This window comes from Schistocerca americana, chromosome 1, assembly GCF_021461395.2.
Source record: "Schistocerca americana isolate TAMUIC-IGC-003095 chromosome 1, iqSchAmer2.1, whole genome shotgun sequence".
In the NCBI taxonomy this organism is placed as follows: Eukaryota; Metazoa; Arthropoda; class Insecta; order Orthoptera; family Acrididae; genus Schistocerca; species Schistocerca americana.
Window position 1 is genome coordinate 1162041502 of NC_060119.1, and position 18596 is coordinate 1162060097.

Genomic DNA, 18596 nt, shown 5'->3' on the forward strand with positions numbered 1-18596 from the left:
ACACATACATTGAAAGGAGTGTGTCAGAGCTCTCCACTACATAAAACAATATATCCAACTTAACACTATTCTTTGCATTGTGTAAGCACTCAGATGTCGATAGTAACAATCTGAGGGCGAAACATGCGAGCGCGATTCTAAGCATTATTGTGAGACGAGTCTGTCTGCGAGAGTGGAAGAGTAGTGTCGGTCGAGAGCTCGGAGTCAGAAGAGGTGTCACTCTGCCCTCACGTCGGTGATTTCTCGTGAGGTCACTCAACACAAACAAATTCCATCAGAGGCCAGACAGAGTTCACTTTTGAGAGCAACTAGTATGAGCTACACTCGCAAAGCAGGACACAAAGTTTGACTTGCTGTTTCTCCTGCTTTAAGCTACTCATTACAATAAGGTAAGATGGTGAAACTGTATGAATTACGTTTAAAATACCACCATGAAAAGTTTATTTTTTTCTAAGACGATCTATTACGGTACTTTATTCAGTGTGGGACACACACTGACGGAAAAAAATGACAACACCAAGAAGGAGTTTTGCGACATAAACGAAAGTTGGAAGCCGTGTTTCTGTATCTGAAAGATGGTGTCTACTCAGATTTCTGGACAGTCGCATATAAGTGGCAATATTAGCCCCACTAAGAGGATGCAAATCAGGTTTGCTTTAAATACACGCTGTAACAGTTGTGAGCGTTAGTTACCTTCGAGTTTGGAGGTGGGGAGCTGATGTTGGTCAAGAATACCTTTAAGGCGACAAAGACACCATTATTAACACCTCACTGAGTTTGAACAAGGTCACGTTCCTTCTGTGGTACTGCAGAAAGACTTGGCAGGAATGTAGCCACTTTACATGATTGCTGGCTGCGGTGGTCCCGGAAATGTACTGTCGCAAGAAGACCGGGCTCCAGACGACAACGTGGCACTACGGAAGGGAAGACCATCGTGCTCTGCGTATGGCTCTGGCGTATCGTACTGCATTTGCAGCAGCAATCTGAGCAGCAGTTGGCACCACAGTGACACAACGAGCTGTTACAAATGGCTTACTTCAGCGACAACTCCGAGCCAGACACTCTGTAGCGTGCATTCCACTGACCTGGAGGTCTGTTGCGTTTACCGATCAAAACTACTTCTGGCTCGGTGCCAGTGATGGCAATGTGTTGGTTAGGAGGGCAGTTGAGGGCCTGCAACCAATTTGTCTGGGTGCTGGACACACTGGACCTACACCCGGAGTTGTAGTCTGGGGAGCGATTTCGTACGACAGGAGGGGTGCTATCGTCGTTATCCCACGCACTTTGACTGCTAATGTGTACTTCAGTCTGCTGATTCGACCTGTTGTGCTGCCACTCAAGCACAATATTCCAAGGGGGGGTTTTCCAACTGGATGACGCTCCCCCACATACCTTTGTTGTAACCCAACATGCTCTACAGAGTGTCGCCAAGTTGCTCGATCGCCAGATCTGTCTCCAATTGAGCATATGTGGGACATCATCGCACAACTCCAGCGTCATCCGCAACCTACATTAACCGTCCCTGTATTGACCGACAAAGTGCAACAATCGTGGGACTCCATCCCACAAACTAACATCTGGCACCTGTACAACACAATGCATGCGCTTTTGCTTGCTAGCATTCAAATTTCTGACTGTTACACCGGTTATTAGCGTACCAGCATTTTCCATTTGCAATAGGTTATGTCCCACTTATACTATCCTGTGAGCTTGCAATGTTAGTCACTTAAATATCTTATCTGGACAAATGTATTCCTGAAACTTCATTACTTTACATTATTTTTTGTGTTGGAATGTTTTCCGTCAGTTTATGTAAGTAACTTACAAATTAGTAACCGTAGGATAGTATTTCTGCAACTGTCCAGTTTCGCAGAGTAGCATATGATTCGGGTTGAGAAGTACAGGGTGACACATGAGAGACGAACGGTTTTGAACTGCGTAGTACTGAGGGCGCAGTGGTGGGAGGTGGTCGTGGTGGAGATAGTTCTGATGCACACAAGACGCTATTTCATTTACTCAATCACTACGGAGCAGTGGGACTTGCAACGTCGAGTGTCAGTCTATGACAGTTTCGTGTAAAGTGGTGAGTCTATTATTGCTACGCAATGATTGTTTCGTGCGTGGTTTAATGTCGGTCGACATGGAGCTGTTCCGAGCCGTAACAGAATCCTCAGATGGGTAGAAAACTTCAGATCAACTGGAAACATACTGGATAAGAAGCATCCTGGCCCGAGACGCAGAGTAAGGACACCAGAAAATGTTGAAAGGGTAAGGAAAGCGGCAGTCAGAAGCCCAGGACGGTCAGCTAGACGTCATGCTAGTGAGTTACGAATCAATCGTGAATCGGTTAGACGAATTTTGCATAAAGAATTAAAATTCCATCCCTACAAAATGCTCATTGTCCAACAGCTTAATGAAACTGATTTTGCTGAACGAGAAGACTTCGCTTACAGAATGCAAGTGATTTTGGGATCGAATGAAAATGAAATTTTATTGCTGAGCGATGAAGCTCATTTTCATTTAAACGGGACCGTAAATAAACAAAACGTACGTTACTGGGCTCCAGAGCATCCACACCTTATCCACCAGCGTCCTCTACACTCAGAAAAAGTAACAGTCTGGTGTGCTCTTGGCTCTGTTGGCATTATTCGATCTTATTTTTTTGAAGAGGACGGGGCCACAGTGACTGTTAATTCGGTTCGTTACATTCGTATGCTTGAAACATTCTTGAAACCAGAACTAAGACGAGTCTCTTTGAAACGCGTTTGGTTCCAGCAGGATGGGGCAACATCGCACACCGCAAACACTTCAATGACAGTTCTTAGACGCATGTTTCCTGGCCGGATTATCTTACGTTTTGGCAATGTTCCTTGGCCTCCCAGGTCTCCCGACTTGTCAGTATGTGTTTTTTTTCTGTGGGGGTACCTTAAGAACTATGTCTATAACCACAAACCACGAAATTTGAACGAGTTGAAGAATGCAATCGTTCAAGAAATTGCTGCAATCCCTGCAGAGATTTTAGTCCCTGTGATGGAGGATTTTGAGAAGAGACTTGCGTCTTGCATTCGAAATGATGGACATCACCTTGACGACATTATTTTTCACAAATATCTTTGTTAACTAGAATGTCAAATAATGAGCTTTGATTTTGTGTAAATAAACATGAATTAATTTTAAAGTTGGCTGAGTATTATTTCATTAAAAACCGTCCGCCTCCCGTGTGTCACCCTGTATTTAGAAACAACGTTGCACCATCAGTGGTGTAACGGTAGGTGGTTAACTCTGAATAGCGGTAGACTATGTGTTTAAAGAAATGGAAGAGGCCCATGATGTTAAGAAAACTGTCGACGTCGCCTTCTCGGGTTCCTCCATCTACTTGTTCAGAAGAAGCAGGCATTTAGGTTTCTGAACTCTTCTACGCCAATCACTAAGTATCCTGATATCAGGGAGCATAGACTGAGAAAGCATCCAGACAGCATCATCAGCTGATGACTCCTAGTGACTTTTCATTTCAGTTAAGTTCTTCATTTCCAGCTTCGGCTTGTATCGGTTGCATACGAACACAAGGCAGCTCCACATTCGACATAGCAGGCGGCAATAACGTCGCATCTGGCACGTGGCTGCCAATCTTGTCACAGACAAACTCCAATATATTTTATGTATCTTCTCGAGCATGGAAAGAGGTACCGGTCTCCTTCCACCGTTAGAAACAATTTCAGTATATTATCTATATTTAGCACACAGCAATCGATTATCTAAAACCCACTAGATGTAAACTGACCAGCGACTACATTCTCCACTGCAAACTTATCAAAGTATGCCCGACGGTTTCCTTATTTGCGAAGTGTCACAATAACTATGGGCAATAACAAAGAGAAAACCACATTATTAGCAAGCTGTTATACGAGACTGTAGGACGCGGAAAAATCAGTTTTCATCACCAGTTAGTTTCCTCATAATCGAATGAGAGAAACTGCATACGCTCGCGAATCCCCAAGCAGTAGTTTCTAATTTTTAACGCGAAAATGAAAATTTTACTGAAAAATTAATTACGAAGAAGGATTTAGCTGTGCCTCATCTACATGGAAAGTTTTTTAAGACATATGGGATAACCTGAAGTATCATCCCCGTGTATCTTACGACACAAGTTGCGTGGAACGACCAGCATTCTATCCCCATCCCTGTAATGGAGTCTCACAAAAATTTTAGTACTCATTTATCTAACCAACAGAATCGAGAGAAATACATATCGGAGAGCCAGAAAAAGTTGGATAGACCACATTATGGTCCGGGTGTTTTAGACGCCTTTATACAAAATGGTCAACACCGTTTCAGTATGTAATTCTGCTCCTGTGACAGTCACACACACCATTTATATAAGTGTCTGAATATACAGGGTGGTCCATTGATAGTTACCGGGCCAAATATCTCACGAAATAACCATCAAACGAAAAAGACTACAAAGAACAAACTTGTCTAGCTTGAAGGGGGAAACTAGATGGCGCTATGGTTGGCCCGCTAGGTGGCGCTGCCATAGGTCAAACGGATGTCAACTACGTTTTCTTAAATAGGAGATCCCATTTTATTACATATTCGTGTAGTACGTAAAGAAATATGAATGTTTTAGTTACACCACTTTTTTCGCTTTGTGACAGATTGCGCTGTAATAGTCACAAACGTATAAGTACGTGGTATCACGTAACATTCCGCCAGTGCGGACGGTATTTGCTTCGGGATACGTTACCCGTGTTAAAATGGCCGTTTACCAATTACGGGAAAGGTCGATATCGTGTTGATGTCTGGCTATTGTGATAAAAATGCCTAACGGGCGTGTGCTATGTATGCCGCTCGGAATCCTGGACGACATCATCCAAGTGTCCGGACCGTTCGCCGGATAGCTACATTATTTAAGGAAACAGGAAGTGTTCAGCCACATGCGAAACGTCAACCACGACCTGCAACAAATGATGATGCCCAAGTACGTGTTTTAGCTGCTGTCGCGGCTAATCCGCACATCAGCAGCAGACAAATTGCGCGAGAATCGGGAATCTCAAAAACGTCGGTGTTGAGAATGCTACATCAAGCATCGATTGCACCCGTACCATATTTCTATGCACCAGGAATTGCATGGCGACGACTTTGAACGTTGTGTGCCACTGGGCACAAGAGAAATTACGGGACGATGACAGATTTTTTGCACGCTTTCTATTTAGCGACGAAGCGTCATTCACCAACAGCTGTAACGTAAACCGGCATAATATGCACTATTGGGCAACGGAAAATCCACGATGGCTGCGACAAGTGGAACATCAAGCGACCTTGGCGGGTTAATGTATGGTGCGGCACTGTGGGAGGAAGGATAATTGGCCCCCATTTTATCGATGGCAATCAAAATGGTGCAATGGATGCTGATTTCCTACGTAATATTCTACCAATCTTACTACAAGATGTTTCACTGCATGGCAGAATGGCGATGTACTTCCAACATGATGGATGTCCGACACATAGCTCGCTTCATGACAGGTGGATTAGTTGTCGAAGCACCATACCATGGCCCGTACGTTCACCGTATCTGACGTCCACGGATTTCTTTCTGTTGGGAAAGTTGAAGGATATTCGCTATCGTGATCCACCGACAGCGTCTGACAACATGCGTCAGTGCATTGTCAATGCATGTGCGAACATTACGGAAGGCGAACTACTCGCTGTTGAGAGAAATGTCATTACACGTATTGCCAAATGCATTGAGATTGACGGACATCATTTTGAGCATTTATTGTATTAATGTGGTATTTACAGGTAATTACGCTGTAACTGCATGCGTTCTCAGAAATGATAAGTTCACAAAGGTACATGTATCACATTGGAACAACCGAAATAAAATTTTCAAACGTACCTACGTTCTGTATTTTAATTTAAAAAACCTACCTGTTACCAACTGTTCATCTAAAATTGTGAGCCATATGTTTGTGACTATTACAGCGCCATCTATCGCAAAGCGAAAACAGTAGTCCAACTAAAACATTCATATTTCTTTGCGTACTACAAGAATATGTAATAAAAATGGTGTTCCTATTAAAAAAACGCAGTTGATATCCGTTTGACCTCTGGCAGCACCATCTAGCGAGCCAACCATTGCGCCATCTGGTTTCCCCCTTCAAGTTAGACAAGTTTCGTTCTTTGTAGTTTATTTCGTTTGACGCTTATTTCGTGAGATATTTGGCCCAGTCACTATCCACGGACCACCCTGTAAGTTTTTTAAGGGCAAGGAATCGATTAAGGTGGTTTGTGAAGTTGCGTGGCTGTTTTCTATTAAAATAAATGACTTATATTGGATTTTAAATAAAAATATGAATGAAAGTGGAATATAGTATTTTATTGCGAAAATGATATTTACACTACAAAATATAATTATATTTGCACAACATTTTTAGAGACACAGAAGTAAACTGTGGTGTGAAAACTTGTGTATAAAACTAACATATTTGTCTCACTGTATCTTTTACATTATGCACCGTATCTGCAATAGTCTGTGCTTGTCAAATATTGCAACTTACGTTTACACTTACTACCAGCACATGATGTACATCTGCACGTGTTAACAATTCTGAAGGTATTTTGCTAAGGCACAGGTCACGCTTTGGGCACCATTTTCATCTTTGCACCATCCGTAATCTATCAGATGCTGCTTGTATCAGGAAAATAGCTAGGTGTAAACATTACCGCAAAACAAAAAAGCATCTTCAGGTATGTCCATTTCTTACTGAAAAAGATGTTGGTTGTAGTTCTGATTACTGTTTCTGCTTGTGTAATGAGCAATGAAGTTCATCAAATGTCTTACAGTTTGATAATGGGTATAAAACGTGAATAAAGTATTCCGCTGCTTTGTCAATGCTTTCTTTAGACGAGTGTTACGTTTTGCAAATCAAAGTATTAAAGTTCCTGGCGAGGCTTTTAGTGCACATGGTTTTGTTTCTGTCTTACTAGTGACATCAAAACCTGGCAAGTATTTGGACCCTAATTAAAATGTTGCAAGTGGAGCTCCCAGAAGCCACCCAAATGTGTGTAGAGGCACATAGCGCATTTTATCATCCATCCTCACTTTGATCCTCAGTTCTTACAATCCGTTACTGAGTAGCTGAAATATAATAGAAGGACGAGAACAATAACATTTGTGAAATTTGAGAGCACTGTAAGTCATGTTATACCCGACTGGACAACATGGAACAGGTGGGTTATAATTCTGCCATCTGCTTCTTCAACGAAGGTTCGAAGATCCGAGCAAGTTTGCACTCCTTTGTCGGTTACTGTTACTGCAGCTCTGCAGTCATTGGTTATCATTGTTAGCATTCAACCGCGATTCTTATACACATATTTTAACAACGTGTTTCAAGAGACAATGCTCTCATCATCAGGTTGAATGCTAACAGTGATAACCAGTATAACGACAACTGCTACCTCGACTCCATAATGGATCTGCAGTCATTGTCTCCTGAGGTGTTTACACTTGCAAGGGAACCTCCCCATCGCACCCCCCTCAGATTTAGTTATAAGTTGGCACAGTGGATAGGCCTTGAAAAACTGAACACAGATCACGCGAGAAAACAGGAAGAAGTTGTGTAAAACTATGAAAAAAATAAAATATACAAACTGAGTAGTCCATGTGCAAGATAGGCAACATCGAGGTCAATGTGAACTCAGGAGCGCTGTGGTCCCGCGGTTAGCTTGAGCAGCTGCGGACCGAGAGGTCCTTCGTTCAAGTCTTCCCTCCAGTGAAAATTTTATTTTCTTTCTTTTCGCAAAGTTATATCTGTCCGTTCATTCATTGACGTCTCTGTTCACTGCAATAAGTTTAGTGTCTGTGTTTTGCGACCGCACCGCAAAACCGTGCAATTAGTAGACGAAAGGATGTGCCTCTCCAATGAGAACCGAAAACATTTGATCGCAAGGTCATAGGTCAACCGATTCCTCCACAGGAAAACACGTCTGATATATTCTATACGACACTGGTGACGGCATGTGCGTCACATGACAGGAATATGTTGTCGACCCACCCAACTTGTACACTTGGCGAATGGGTAAAAAGATTCTTCTACCTTGCCCGATTTAGGTTTTCTTGTGGATGTGATAATCACTCCCAAAAAAGTGATGAAAACATAAGGATTTGTCACATAAACTGCAACAAATGAAAGCAACAGTTTCACAGTCGCACAGTTTTCCCTGTGCTCTGTCAAAATATATGTTTTTGACGTTTTCAAATTTTTCCGTGTGTAGACTGTTCAAATCCTGTATATGTCCAAGCAAATCTGAACATGTCCTGGAATTTTGGAGAGCGAAGTTGATTATATAAAAAATTAAACTTTACACTCGAGGGAAGACTTGAAGCAAGGACATTTCGCTCCGCAGCTGCTCACGCTAACCACGGGACCACGGCACTCCTGAGTTCACATTAACCTTGATGTTGCTTATCTTGCGCATGGACTACTCAGTTTGTATATTTTGCATATTTTTTTCATAGTTCCACACAACTTCTTCCTGTTTTCTCGATTGACCTGTGTTCAGTTTTTCAAGGCCTATCCACTGTGCCAACTTATAACTAAACCTGAGGGGAGTGCGATGGGGAGGCTCCCTTGTTAGCACTGAAGTGGAGACATGTCGTTTTCGCTGTTTCAACGAAACTGATAGCAGGAGCCAGTTGGTGCGTCTCTTTTTTCCTGAAAACCAGAATCTGGCCATCGGTTCAGGAATAAGAGTCTCCTCTTTGATTTTTATCAGTTCGGTTGCATCAGCATTTCTCCGTCTTTCTCTTTCATCTTCATTAAGTGACTGCTCAGTGTAGCTGTCAAACACAAAGTCTACTCGTATAGTTCTCTTTTACGTTACTTGTATTAATCCACAATTGATCAAATATATTTTTGAAAGTTAGCACGTCCTGAGTTCTGAGTTGTCAAATTTATGACTTAAAATCAACTATGACAGTGGCATCCATAATATCACACTGGTCTGGTCGAGTTTTTTTCAGTTTCATTTGTGGTTCAGTCAATTCATTTATGGTTCAGTCAATAGCACATGCTTTACAGGTTTAGTTGCGTAGGCACTACTATCAAACAACATTGTAGTGGGCAACAGATCATATCTCAAAATATCTTTCACAGCGTCTTCTCTTGCTTTAACAATTTTTTGGGAAGCTACTGTTCTTTTTCATTTCAAAATTGGAACTAATGTTTTCCTCTTCATATTTGGGAGTTTTACCTTTGTGGTACCGTCAGCAAAGTTTTGAAGTATTATTTACGAAACGCTCAGTTCTAAATTGTCCATATCCGTCTTGTCCATGTTCTAACTTTTAGCAGACGAAGAGCATCTTCCTCAGGTATAGATTTGTTGCTGTGTTTGGCCGAATATTTCATGTCGATTGCCTCCAGTGTTCATAAATTCGCGGAGTAGATTAACGCATCTAAACATGTTGGTACTCAGATTTCCTGACAATTCATGATGAAGAGTTAACTCTCTGTTACCAGTACCTACAGTACCAAGCATTTCTTAAATAAAAGTAAAAATAGAAAAATGCTTATTCCTAGCACTAATAGACAAACTTAGACGTTCTGGGAATTTTATCGATAGACCTTGAAGGACGTCTGTCTTGCTGCGTCTGCCACTATAGTTGACTGAGCATCTCTATGACGCTTTTGCGCTTGCTAAATGAATATGTAACGAAATGTACTGCTCTTCTTTGGATCGTCTCTATTTCCTCTATCAGTCCTGTCTGGGAGGATCCCAGATTGGCAAACAATATCCAGTTATTGGTCGAAGGAGTGTCATTTGTTGATAGACTGCATTTCCTGAGGATTCATCCAATGAATATCATTCTGGCAGCTATCGTTCTGCAGTCGGGTAATCATACAATAATGGGTCTTTATGTATACACCAAACGTTACATTTATTTGTGTTGAGGGAAAATTGGCACTCACTACACCAAACGTCGATCATGTGCAAGTCTTCCTGCATTTCGGTGTAATTTTCTACAAATATGACTTTTCTGTATACAACGGCATCATTCGCGTAAAGGCACATGGAACTTTCGACGTCGTTGCTGCGTCGCAGTTCAACCAAAGTTTTTGGAAGGAGGGACGTGTAGGTGCATACTTTCACAGATCCCAACACCCCTCCTCTTCCCCCTACTCCGGTCCCAGCCCCCAGTTTAAAAGGAAAAGGACCACGTACTGCGAGAACCGGTGATCTTGGAGGCCAATGGTGCGTTGTGAGATTGAAAGCTACACCGCACAGTTGTAACTGAATGGAGAACTCAAAACGTCATTTGTTGCTGTATTATCGCCATTGGACTCGACGCACACCGGGTTATGAACGAGTGAGCTAGCGACCAAGCTGCACCATAGGGTCGCCACACCGGCAACTCACAACTCGCGACCAGGTAAACTTTCAGCTTCGATGAATAGGCTAAAATTTACCACGAGTTTTTAACTCGTGAAATCGCATGAAAATCTATTCCAGATACCTGTATTTATGTACCAACTCTGCTTGTTGAACGTTGAGTGGAAAATTATTCACCTGTATAAGGAATAGCAGACGACCCGAAATTGAACCCTGTGAGACTCCCTTTGTGATTTGTTGCCAGTCACTTTGGCAGAGGTCAGAAAGCCAGTGGTTCACCACGATGGGTGGGGTAGCAGGAATGCAGTGAGTGGATGTCTGGTAGTCATCTGATATGTCGCGATGAAAACATTGGTAAAACATTCATTTATTGTTCAGCAAAATACAGGAGCGTGACAATGGTAGCAAAAGCCAACGCCCCGAGGACATAAGCTGTAGGCAGCCTGCGAAGAGGCGACCCGGAAGTTTGCATCGTCGCACGGTCGCTGAAACGATGACGGCAGCGACTCGACAAGGTCGCTGACTCTAGCAGCAGGCACTAGTTTACAACAGAAGCCACACAGGACAGAGGCAGCCCGGTCGGTCAGAACGGCGTGGGCCAAAGCATGCAGAACCACGCCGTGGGCCCAACATCGATGAAACGGCCCTCAGCAGCAGAGTCTGCCCAAGCAAGTGGAGGCCAACAGCAAAGGGTCTGCCTGCACAGGCGACGGCAAATGAGTGGATGAGCAGCCTCACGACCAGGGCTCGAACTGTGGATTACCAGGATAGATGGCCGACAGTAGCTGAGGTAGGCGTGCAGGTGGCCATCTTGATGGAGGGCGTTAGGTCAGCGTTCTGGACTCAGCGTGAACAGCAGTCCAATATGCTGACTTTTTGATCCATGTAGGTTCATAGACTCGTAGATTTGTAGGCAGTCGTAAATCCCCCCTACCGCCCCTCGGTGTTGGTGGCCGCTACACTTCAACGCCCCTGTCTAGAAATGAACAGTATGTATTTACGCGAACTTGGCTGCTTCCCGTATTTCTAAAGCATCCTTTCCTGTCACATAAGCAACGACAGAGCCACGGCTCTGGTGTGAACCAGTCAGGTCACCCATGACGCAGCTGCTCTGTCTTTCTGCTGTCTCATTACTGTTACACCTCTTCTTCCTCTGCTTGGCTGTAGAATTTGGTAACCGCATCGATGCCATGTTGACCAGCGATCTATGTAAACAATAGACTAGCCAAAGTATCATCTTACGTGAAACCAATCTGAACTTTAGCCAACATATTTTGCAACGTCGGGTTGAGTGATTTTAGTATTTTGCCCATCTTCAGCAAATGTAGTATTATACAACGAAATAATCAGCAACCAGTTGCATACAAGAAATTTAATTTCTTGACTGCTTTCAGGAACTTAGTGCCCTTCTTCAGGAGGTTATGCCCGTCGTATATGCGACAGGCATAACCTTCTGAAGAAGGTCACTAAGTGAATGACTACAAAATAACCCACCTGCAGAACATAGTTATTCAGAATTACCATTAATCTCTAGATTCTAATATGGCAGATTAGTGCAGTAGATTTAAGCTCTACAAATAAAGGTTTCACCTTTTATTAGAAAAAGGATTCAATGGCAACATGATCAAATTTATCCCTTCAAGATGGAGCTGGTCAAGAAATTAAATTTCTTATATGCAAGTGGTTGCTTATTATTTCATTATATTGTGTGAATTTGTTAGTACAGTATTATATGTTTGTTTCTGTTATACAATAGCATTTCTTGCTACCACAGATACGACGAATTTCGGAAAATGATTTCCACTATGTAGTGCGATTGTTGGCCACCATGTTATCTTAAACGTGATATTTGTGACGTGTGAACTGCTGCTTTATTTTGGTGACTTTATTATAATGCAAACAAGCTTGTTTTTGTAATTATACCGGGGTTACTCCACTTCTGACTAATGTAATTTTACGTTTACGCTTGGACATACTGTCTTACACAATATATTTGTTTTCATGGCCATCTTCCGCAGCAGCTATTAAAATCAGTTATTGGTCTTGAGCTTACTGCAATTTAGTTAAAGAGAATTACACCAGGCGCGTTTCGATTTTATTTATAAAGCGTCTTCCGTGGTTATTCTACAAAAGGTATCCAATTTTCAGAATAGCCAAAGAAGTTGCTTTACAAATAAAAGCGAAACGCGTCTGGTGTAATTCTCTTTAATTAAATTGCAGTAAACTCAAGACGGGTAACCATTAGTAACTGAATGTTTTACATATTTATCTGAGGTACCTTTAACAGATAGTTGGTGTTTATAGGGAAAATAAACATTAGTTGATTAAACAAACATTTAAAAATGTGGTTCGAAGATTTAACTATCGTTGCTGTTGTGGAGAATTTCAGGTGTGTAGGCAAGTTTTATTTATTTATGTATTTGTTCTAGCGTTATAATGTTTTTCAGTTTCTTTGAACAGTTCTAATGCAAGCCGAAGCTGCCAGGTTTTATGTCATATTACGTTAGGATATTGGTTTCTCGGAAAAGAGCAAAATACCGGATCTCGTAAGTTCAATTCATGTACGTGAATATGCACGCACTTGCGCAAGCTCTACAAGATTCGACATGCTACAGGACACAACAAATCTGATGTCAACCTCCTGCTGTCGTTGTACAACAGCAAGTATTATTGTTTAACGAGTGAAACAATTGTTTTTACATGCGCAGGCTATAAAAATTATTTGATAATCGATAAAATAAAGCTGAATCATATTTTTGTACGTTGTGCACTGGAGTGAAAAACAGATCTCTACCGACAATCTAATATTTTTGTTGTAAAGCTAATGAGAATAAAGAGAACCGAAAAAATACGTTAATGATATACAATTATTGAAAAGATTAATAATAAATAGTAATTTGTTACCTAGACCTGCGGTTATTCGACTTTAAAATGTAGGTGAGACTATATATCCACAGTAAGTAGGCCAATTTACAAGAAAAGCGTATCAGTCAGTGTTCTTTAAACAATATCAACTTCGTGTACATTTATCTGATCTGTTTCCCTCTGTCTTCCATTGATTTAGTTTCGCACAAATTATGTTACTTACAAGTGAAGTAATTTATTAACAACAGCTTCATTAGAGTAGGCTAATGACATTCCCCTATAAATTCAGCGCAAACCATTAGGTGATCAAACTCAGTGACAATACTCGATCTATGTTCCAACATTCTGAATACATCAAGATACACTGAAGCGCCAAAGAATGCGTATTCAAATACAAAGACATGTGAAAAGGCAGAATACGGCGCTGCGGTCGGCAACGTCTAAATAAGACAACAAGCGTCTGGCGCAGTTAGATCAGTTACTGCTGCTACAATGACAGGTTATCAATAATTAAGTGAGTTTGAACATGGTGTTATAGTCGACGCATGAGCGATGGGACACAGCATCTCCGAGGCAGCGATGAATTGGGGATTTTCCGGTACTACCATTTCACGAGTGTATCGTGAATATCAGGAGCCCGGTAAAACATCAAATCTCCGACATCGCCGCGGTCGGGAAAAAGATCCTTTAAGAACGGAACCAACAACGACTGAAGAAATCATTTAGCCTGACAGAAGTGGAACCCTTCCGCAAATTGCTGCGGATCTCAGTGCTGGGGCATCAACAAGTGTCAGTATATGAACCCTTCAACGAAACGTCTATATGGGTTTTTCGGCCCCGAAGGCCCACCAGTGTACCCTTGATGACTGCACGACACAAAGCTTTACGCATCGCCTGGGCCCGTCAACACCGACATTGGACTGTTGATGACTGGAAACATGTTGCGTGATCGAACGAGTCTCGTTTCAATTTGTATCGAGCGTATGGAAGTGTACGGGTATGGAGACAACCTCATGAATCCATGGACCCTGCATGTCAGCAGCGGACTGTTGAAGCTGATGGAGGCTCTGTAATCGTTTGGGGCGTGTGAATTGGAGTGATATGGGACCCCTGATACCTCTTGATACGATTCTGACAGGTGACACGTACGTAAGCAACCTGTCTGATCACCTACACCCATTCATGTCCATAGTGCATTCCGACGGACTTGGGCATTTCCAGGGATGCCTTGCAACGTCCCGTTCTTAAGAGATCTCCGCCCTTCGTACTCGTGCGGATCTATGGAGAGCCCTGCAGGATTCATGGTGTTAGTTCCCTCCAGCACTATTTGAGACATTAGTCAAGTCTATGCCAGGACATGTCAGGCACTTTCGCGTGCTCGCGGGGACCCTACACGACATTAGGCAGCTGTATCAGTTTCTTTTGCTCTTCAGTTTATTTCTTTGGTCGTGGCAATACTTGTTGGACTAGCAGGTCTTCTGGACAGCCCGAAGTGACCATGACCTCTCGCATTAGCCGTGGGCGGTGTCTCAACTGTACTCAGCCGTGCCTAGTAAATTAACTGTAGTACAATCCCCAGTATTGCATTTCGCAGTGTTCTATGTACGTGAATTACACTGTCCATAGTTTGAGTGCAGTGGCGTTAAACCTCACGGTGTGAAGCCAGGCTGTAGCACCGTTTGTCAAGTAGCGTGTGGTCCGTTACAGAGTGCGACCAGCGTGTGGCGGTGTGCAGCTTCGTGGCGGACGTGCGCGACGCCGAGGCCTGCAGGCTGGCCTTCCGCGGCGCCGGCGTCGTCTTCCACTGCGCAGCACTCGTCGACTACAGCTTCCCTCCCGACTACGACGCGCTGCACCAGCACAACGTCAAAGGTACGTCCGTAGCTCGTACGAGGGAAAGGGAAAATTTCTCAAATTGTCCATACAGATGGCGCTGATATAAACCAGATTTTTTCTTCAATGTTGTTCTTTCAAACAGGGTCGACAGTTTCCGTGAGTTTCTTAAATGACTCCACGCGACTTTCGACAATGGATCGAGGTGGCGCAGTGGTTAGCACAGTGGAGTCGCATCAGGGAGGACGATGGCTCAAATCCGCATCTGGCCATCCAGATTTAGGTTTCCCATGATTGTCCTGAATTACTGCCGGTAAATGCAGGGATGATTCCTCCAAAACCGCACGACCGGATATCTTCCCCACCCCTGAAACACCAAAAAAAAAAAAAAAGAAATAGTATGGTCGTGTGGCACTGTTGGCCGGAGACCCAATTCTACATCTACATACACACTCCGCAATCCACCATACGGTGCGTGGCGGAGGGTACCTCGTACCACAACTAGCATCTTCTCTCCCTGTTCCACTCCCAAACAGAACGAGGGAAAAATGACTGCTTATATGCCTCTGTACGAGCCCTAATCTCTCTTGTCTTATCTTTGTGGTCTTTCCGCGAAATGTAAGTTGGCGGCAGTAAAATTGTACTGCAGTCAGCCTCAAATGCTGGTTCTCTAAATTAACTCAGTAGCGATTCACGAAAATAACGCGTCCTTTCCTCTAGAGACTCCCACCCGAGTTCCTGAAGCAACACTCGCGTGATTATCAAACCTACCAGTAACAAATCTAGCAGCCCGCCTCTGAATTGCTTCTATGTCCTCCCTCAACCCGACCTGATAGGGATCCCAAACGCTCGAGCAGTACTCAAGAATAGGTCGTTTTAGTGTTTTAGTGGGGGAGGTTCGGCCCCCGAGTTGCAAGTCTTAATTCAGGCGACGCCACATTGGTCAACTCGCGTGGCGGTGATAAGGACGAAATGATGATGAAGACAACACAACACCCAGTCCACGAGTGGAGTAAATCTCCAACCCCGCCGGGAACGGAACCCGGGTTTGCTGTATGGTAGACAAACACGTTACCACTCAGCTACATAGGCGGACATCCTTGACACACTCCGAGCTTGTACTGTGATGACTTCGGTGTTGACATTACATTGAACGCTAATCTTCCTTTCTTCATCTGTTTAATTTTAGTGTATCAATGCAATACCGCATAATTTCAGCCTTAGGTCTTTCTTCATTACCATTAGCTACCTGCTGATAATCAAAATTCTTGTCATCACAGATTTTTCGTGGCTAAACAGCCAACGGACGGTACTTGCAAATGGCCTAAGTCCGAAATAGTGCAACCATGCATAAATAAAGTACGCACTTCAAAAAACGTTTTGCATCACCGCAGTTTCCAGAACTCCTGAAGATAGACGTTGACTGTCCATATTGTATCACAGACACAGTCCCTTTGACTGTTCGGAAATGTCACTAATTCCACCCTAAGATGTAAACAACCATGCATGAGCAGCGCCTATTAGACGGTGGGGATCTGACAGCCGATCAGTTCCAGTCATTCCATCAGGAAGGAGGTACACAGCCCGTGTTTGTCTCCAGTTCAACCATGCCTAGACGGTCAATACCGCGTTTCGAACGCGTCCGCTTTGTTACTTTGTGCCAGGAAGGGCTCTCAACAAGGAAAGTGTCCAGGAGTCTCGGAGTGAACCAAAGTGATGTTGTTCGGACATGGCGGGGATACAGAGAGACAGGAACTGTAGATGACAAGCCTCGCTTAGGCCGCCTAAGGGCTTCTACTGGAGCGGATGACCGCTACCTCCGGATTATGGCTCGGAGAAACCTTTACAGCAACGCCACAATGTTGAATAATGCATTTCGTGCAGCCCCAGGACATCGTGTTACGACTCAAACTGTGCACAATACGCTGCATGATGCGCAACTTCACTCCCGACGACAATGGCGAGGTCTATCTTTGCAACCACGACACCATGCAGCGCGATACAGACGAGCCTAACAACATGCCGACTGGACCGCTCAGAATTGGCATCATGTTCTCTTCACTGCTGAGTATCGCATATGCTTTCAACCAGACAATCGTCGGAGACGGGGTTTGGATTCAACCCGGTCAGGCTGAACGCCTTAGACACACCGTCCAGCGAGCGCAGCGAGGTGGAGGTTCCCTGATGTTTCGGGGTGGCATTATGTTGGACGGACGTTCGCCACTGGTGGTCATGGAAGGCGCCGTAACTGCTCTACGATACGTAAATGCCATGCTGCGACTGATAGTGCAACCATATCGGCGAGGCATTCGTCTTCATGGACGACAATTCGCGCCCCCATCATGCACATCTTCTGAATGACGCCCTTCAGGATAACAACGTCGCTCGACTAGAGTGGCCCGCATGTTCTCTAGACATGAACCATATTGAGTATGCCTGGGATAGATTGAAAAGATCTGTTTATGGACGATGTGACCCACCAATCACTCTGAGGGATCTACGCCGAATCGCCGTTGGGGAGTGGGACAATCTGGTCCAACAGTGCCTTGATGAACTTATGGATAGTATTCCACGACGAATACAGACATGCATCAATGCAAGAGGACGTGCTACTGGGTATCAGAGGTACCGGTGTGTACAGTAGTCTGGACCACCAAGTCTGAAGGTCTCGCTGTATGGTGGTACAACATGCAATATGTGATTTTCATGAGCAATAAACGGACAGAAATGATGTTTATGTTAATGTGCATTCCAATTTTCTGTACAGGTTCCGGAACTGTCAGAACCGAGGTGAGGCCAAATCTTTTTTTTGATGTGTGTAAAATGTAACAACTGCAGGTATGACGCTTCAATTTAGTTACGAAACCCTCCCTCACTCCCTCCTCCCATCCCTTCCCACTACAAATGTACTACTCTGTTCACGGTACTGACTTCATTCATACTGAGACTACAGTTCATGTGGGGATAGCAGGTGGATCTTAATACATCTGAAAAGATACAAAAATAGTGGAAATTGTAATGAACTGGCGTTTTCGCTCCGAGCAGTTTCTCTCACTGATAGAGAAGGTGTCGGTTCTTGATCAGGTCGTGGTGGCTGAAATGGGTCGCTACCACAAGTGGCGCGGATATTCAAACTTAGGCAGATGTTAACAGACGTAGTAGAAAATTTCGCAAGGAATGCCAGTTACGTAATTCACACACTCGTGTTGACTAAAATAATAAAACCATAATAGCAGAATCGTGTACTCACGAGGGTCAACGATCCTTAAACCACTCACAGTCTAACCAACATAAGATACAAAATTACTTTTCATGCACAATCAGTAATAAATAACTTTGCTACTCTGTGTTGCTCGCATACTCGCGCCAACACGTAACCACACTAGTGTTGGCGAAATGCGCACTGATATCGCCGGCGAGATCCCCTGATAGAACTTGTGATGGAGCAGCTCGGTGATAAACTCCGTCCCAATGATATTGTCCAGTATATCAAAGATCTCTTACAGCAG

At 43.6% G+C, this 18596-nt stretch overlaps 1 protein-coding gene across 1 annotated transcript in view; it reads left to right on the forward strand.

The window, feature by feature from the left end:
- The window catches only part of LOC124597792 (3 beta-hydroxysteroid dehydrogenase/Delta 5-->4-isomerase type 1), a 239250-nt gene that overhangs the window by 144290 nt on the left and 76364 nt on the right, over positions 1–18596 (forward strand). The window contains exon 4 of the mRNA XM_047135961.1: positions 14962–15126. Within this exon, the coding sequence (XP_046991917.1) occupies positions 14962–15126 (165 nt within the window). The remainder of the gene's footprint in view (positions 1–14961; positions 15127–18596) is intronic.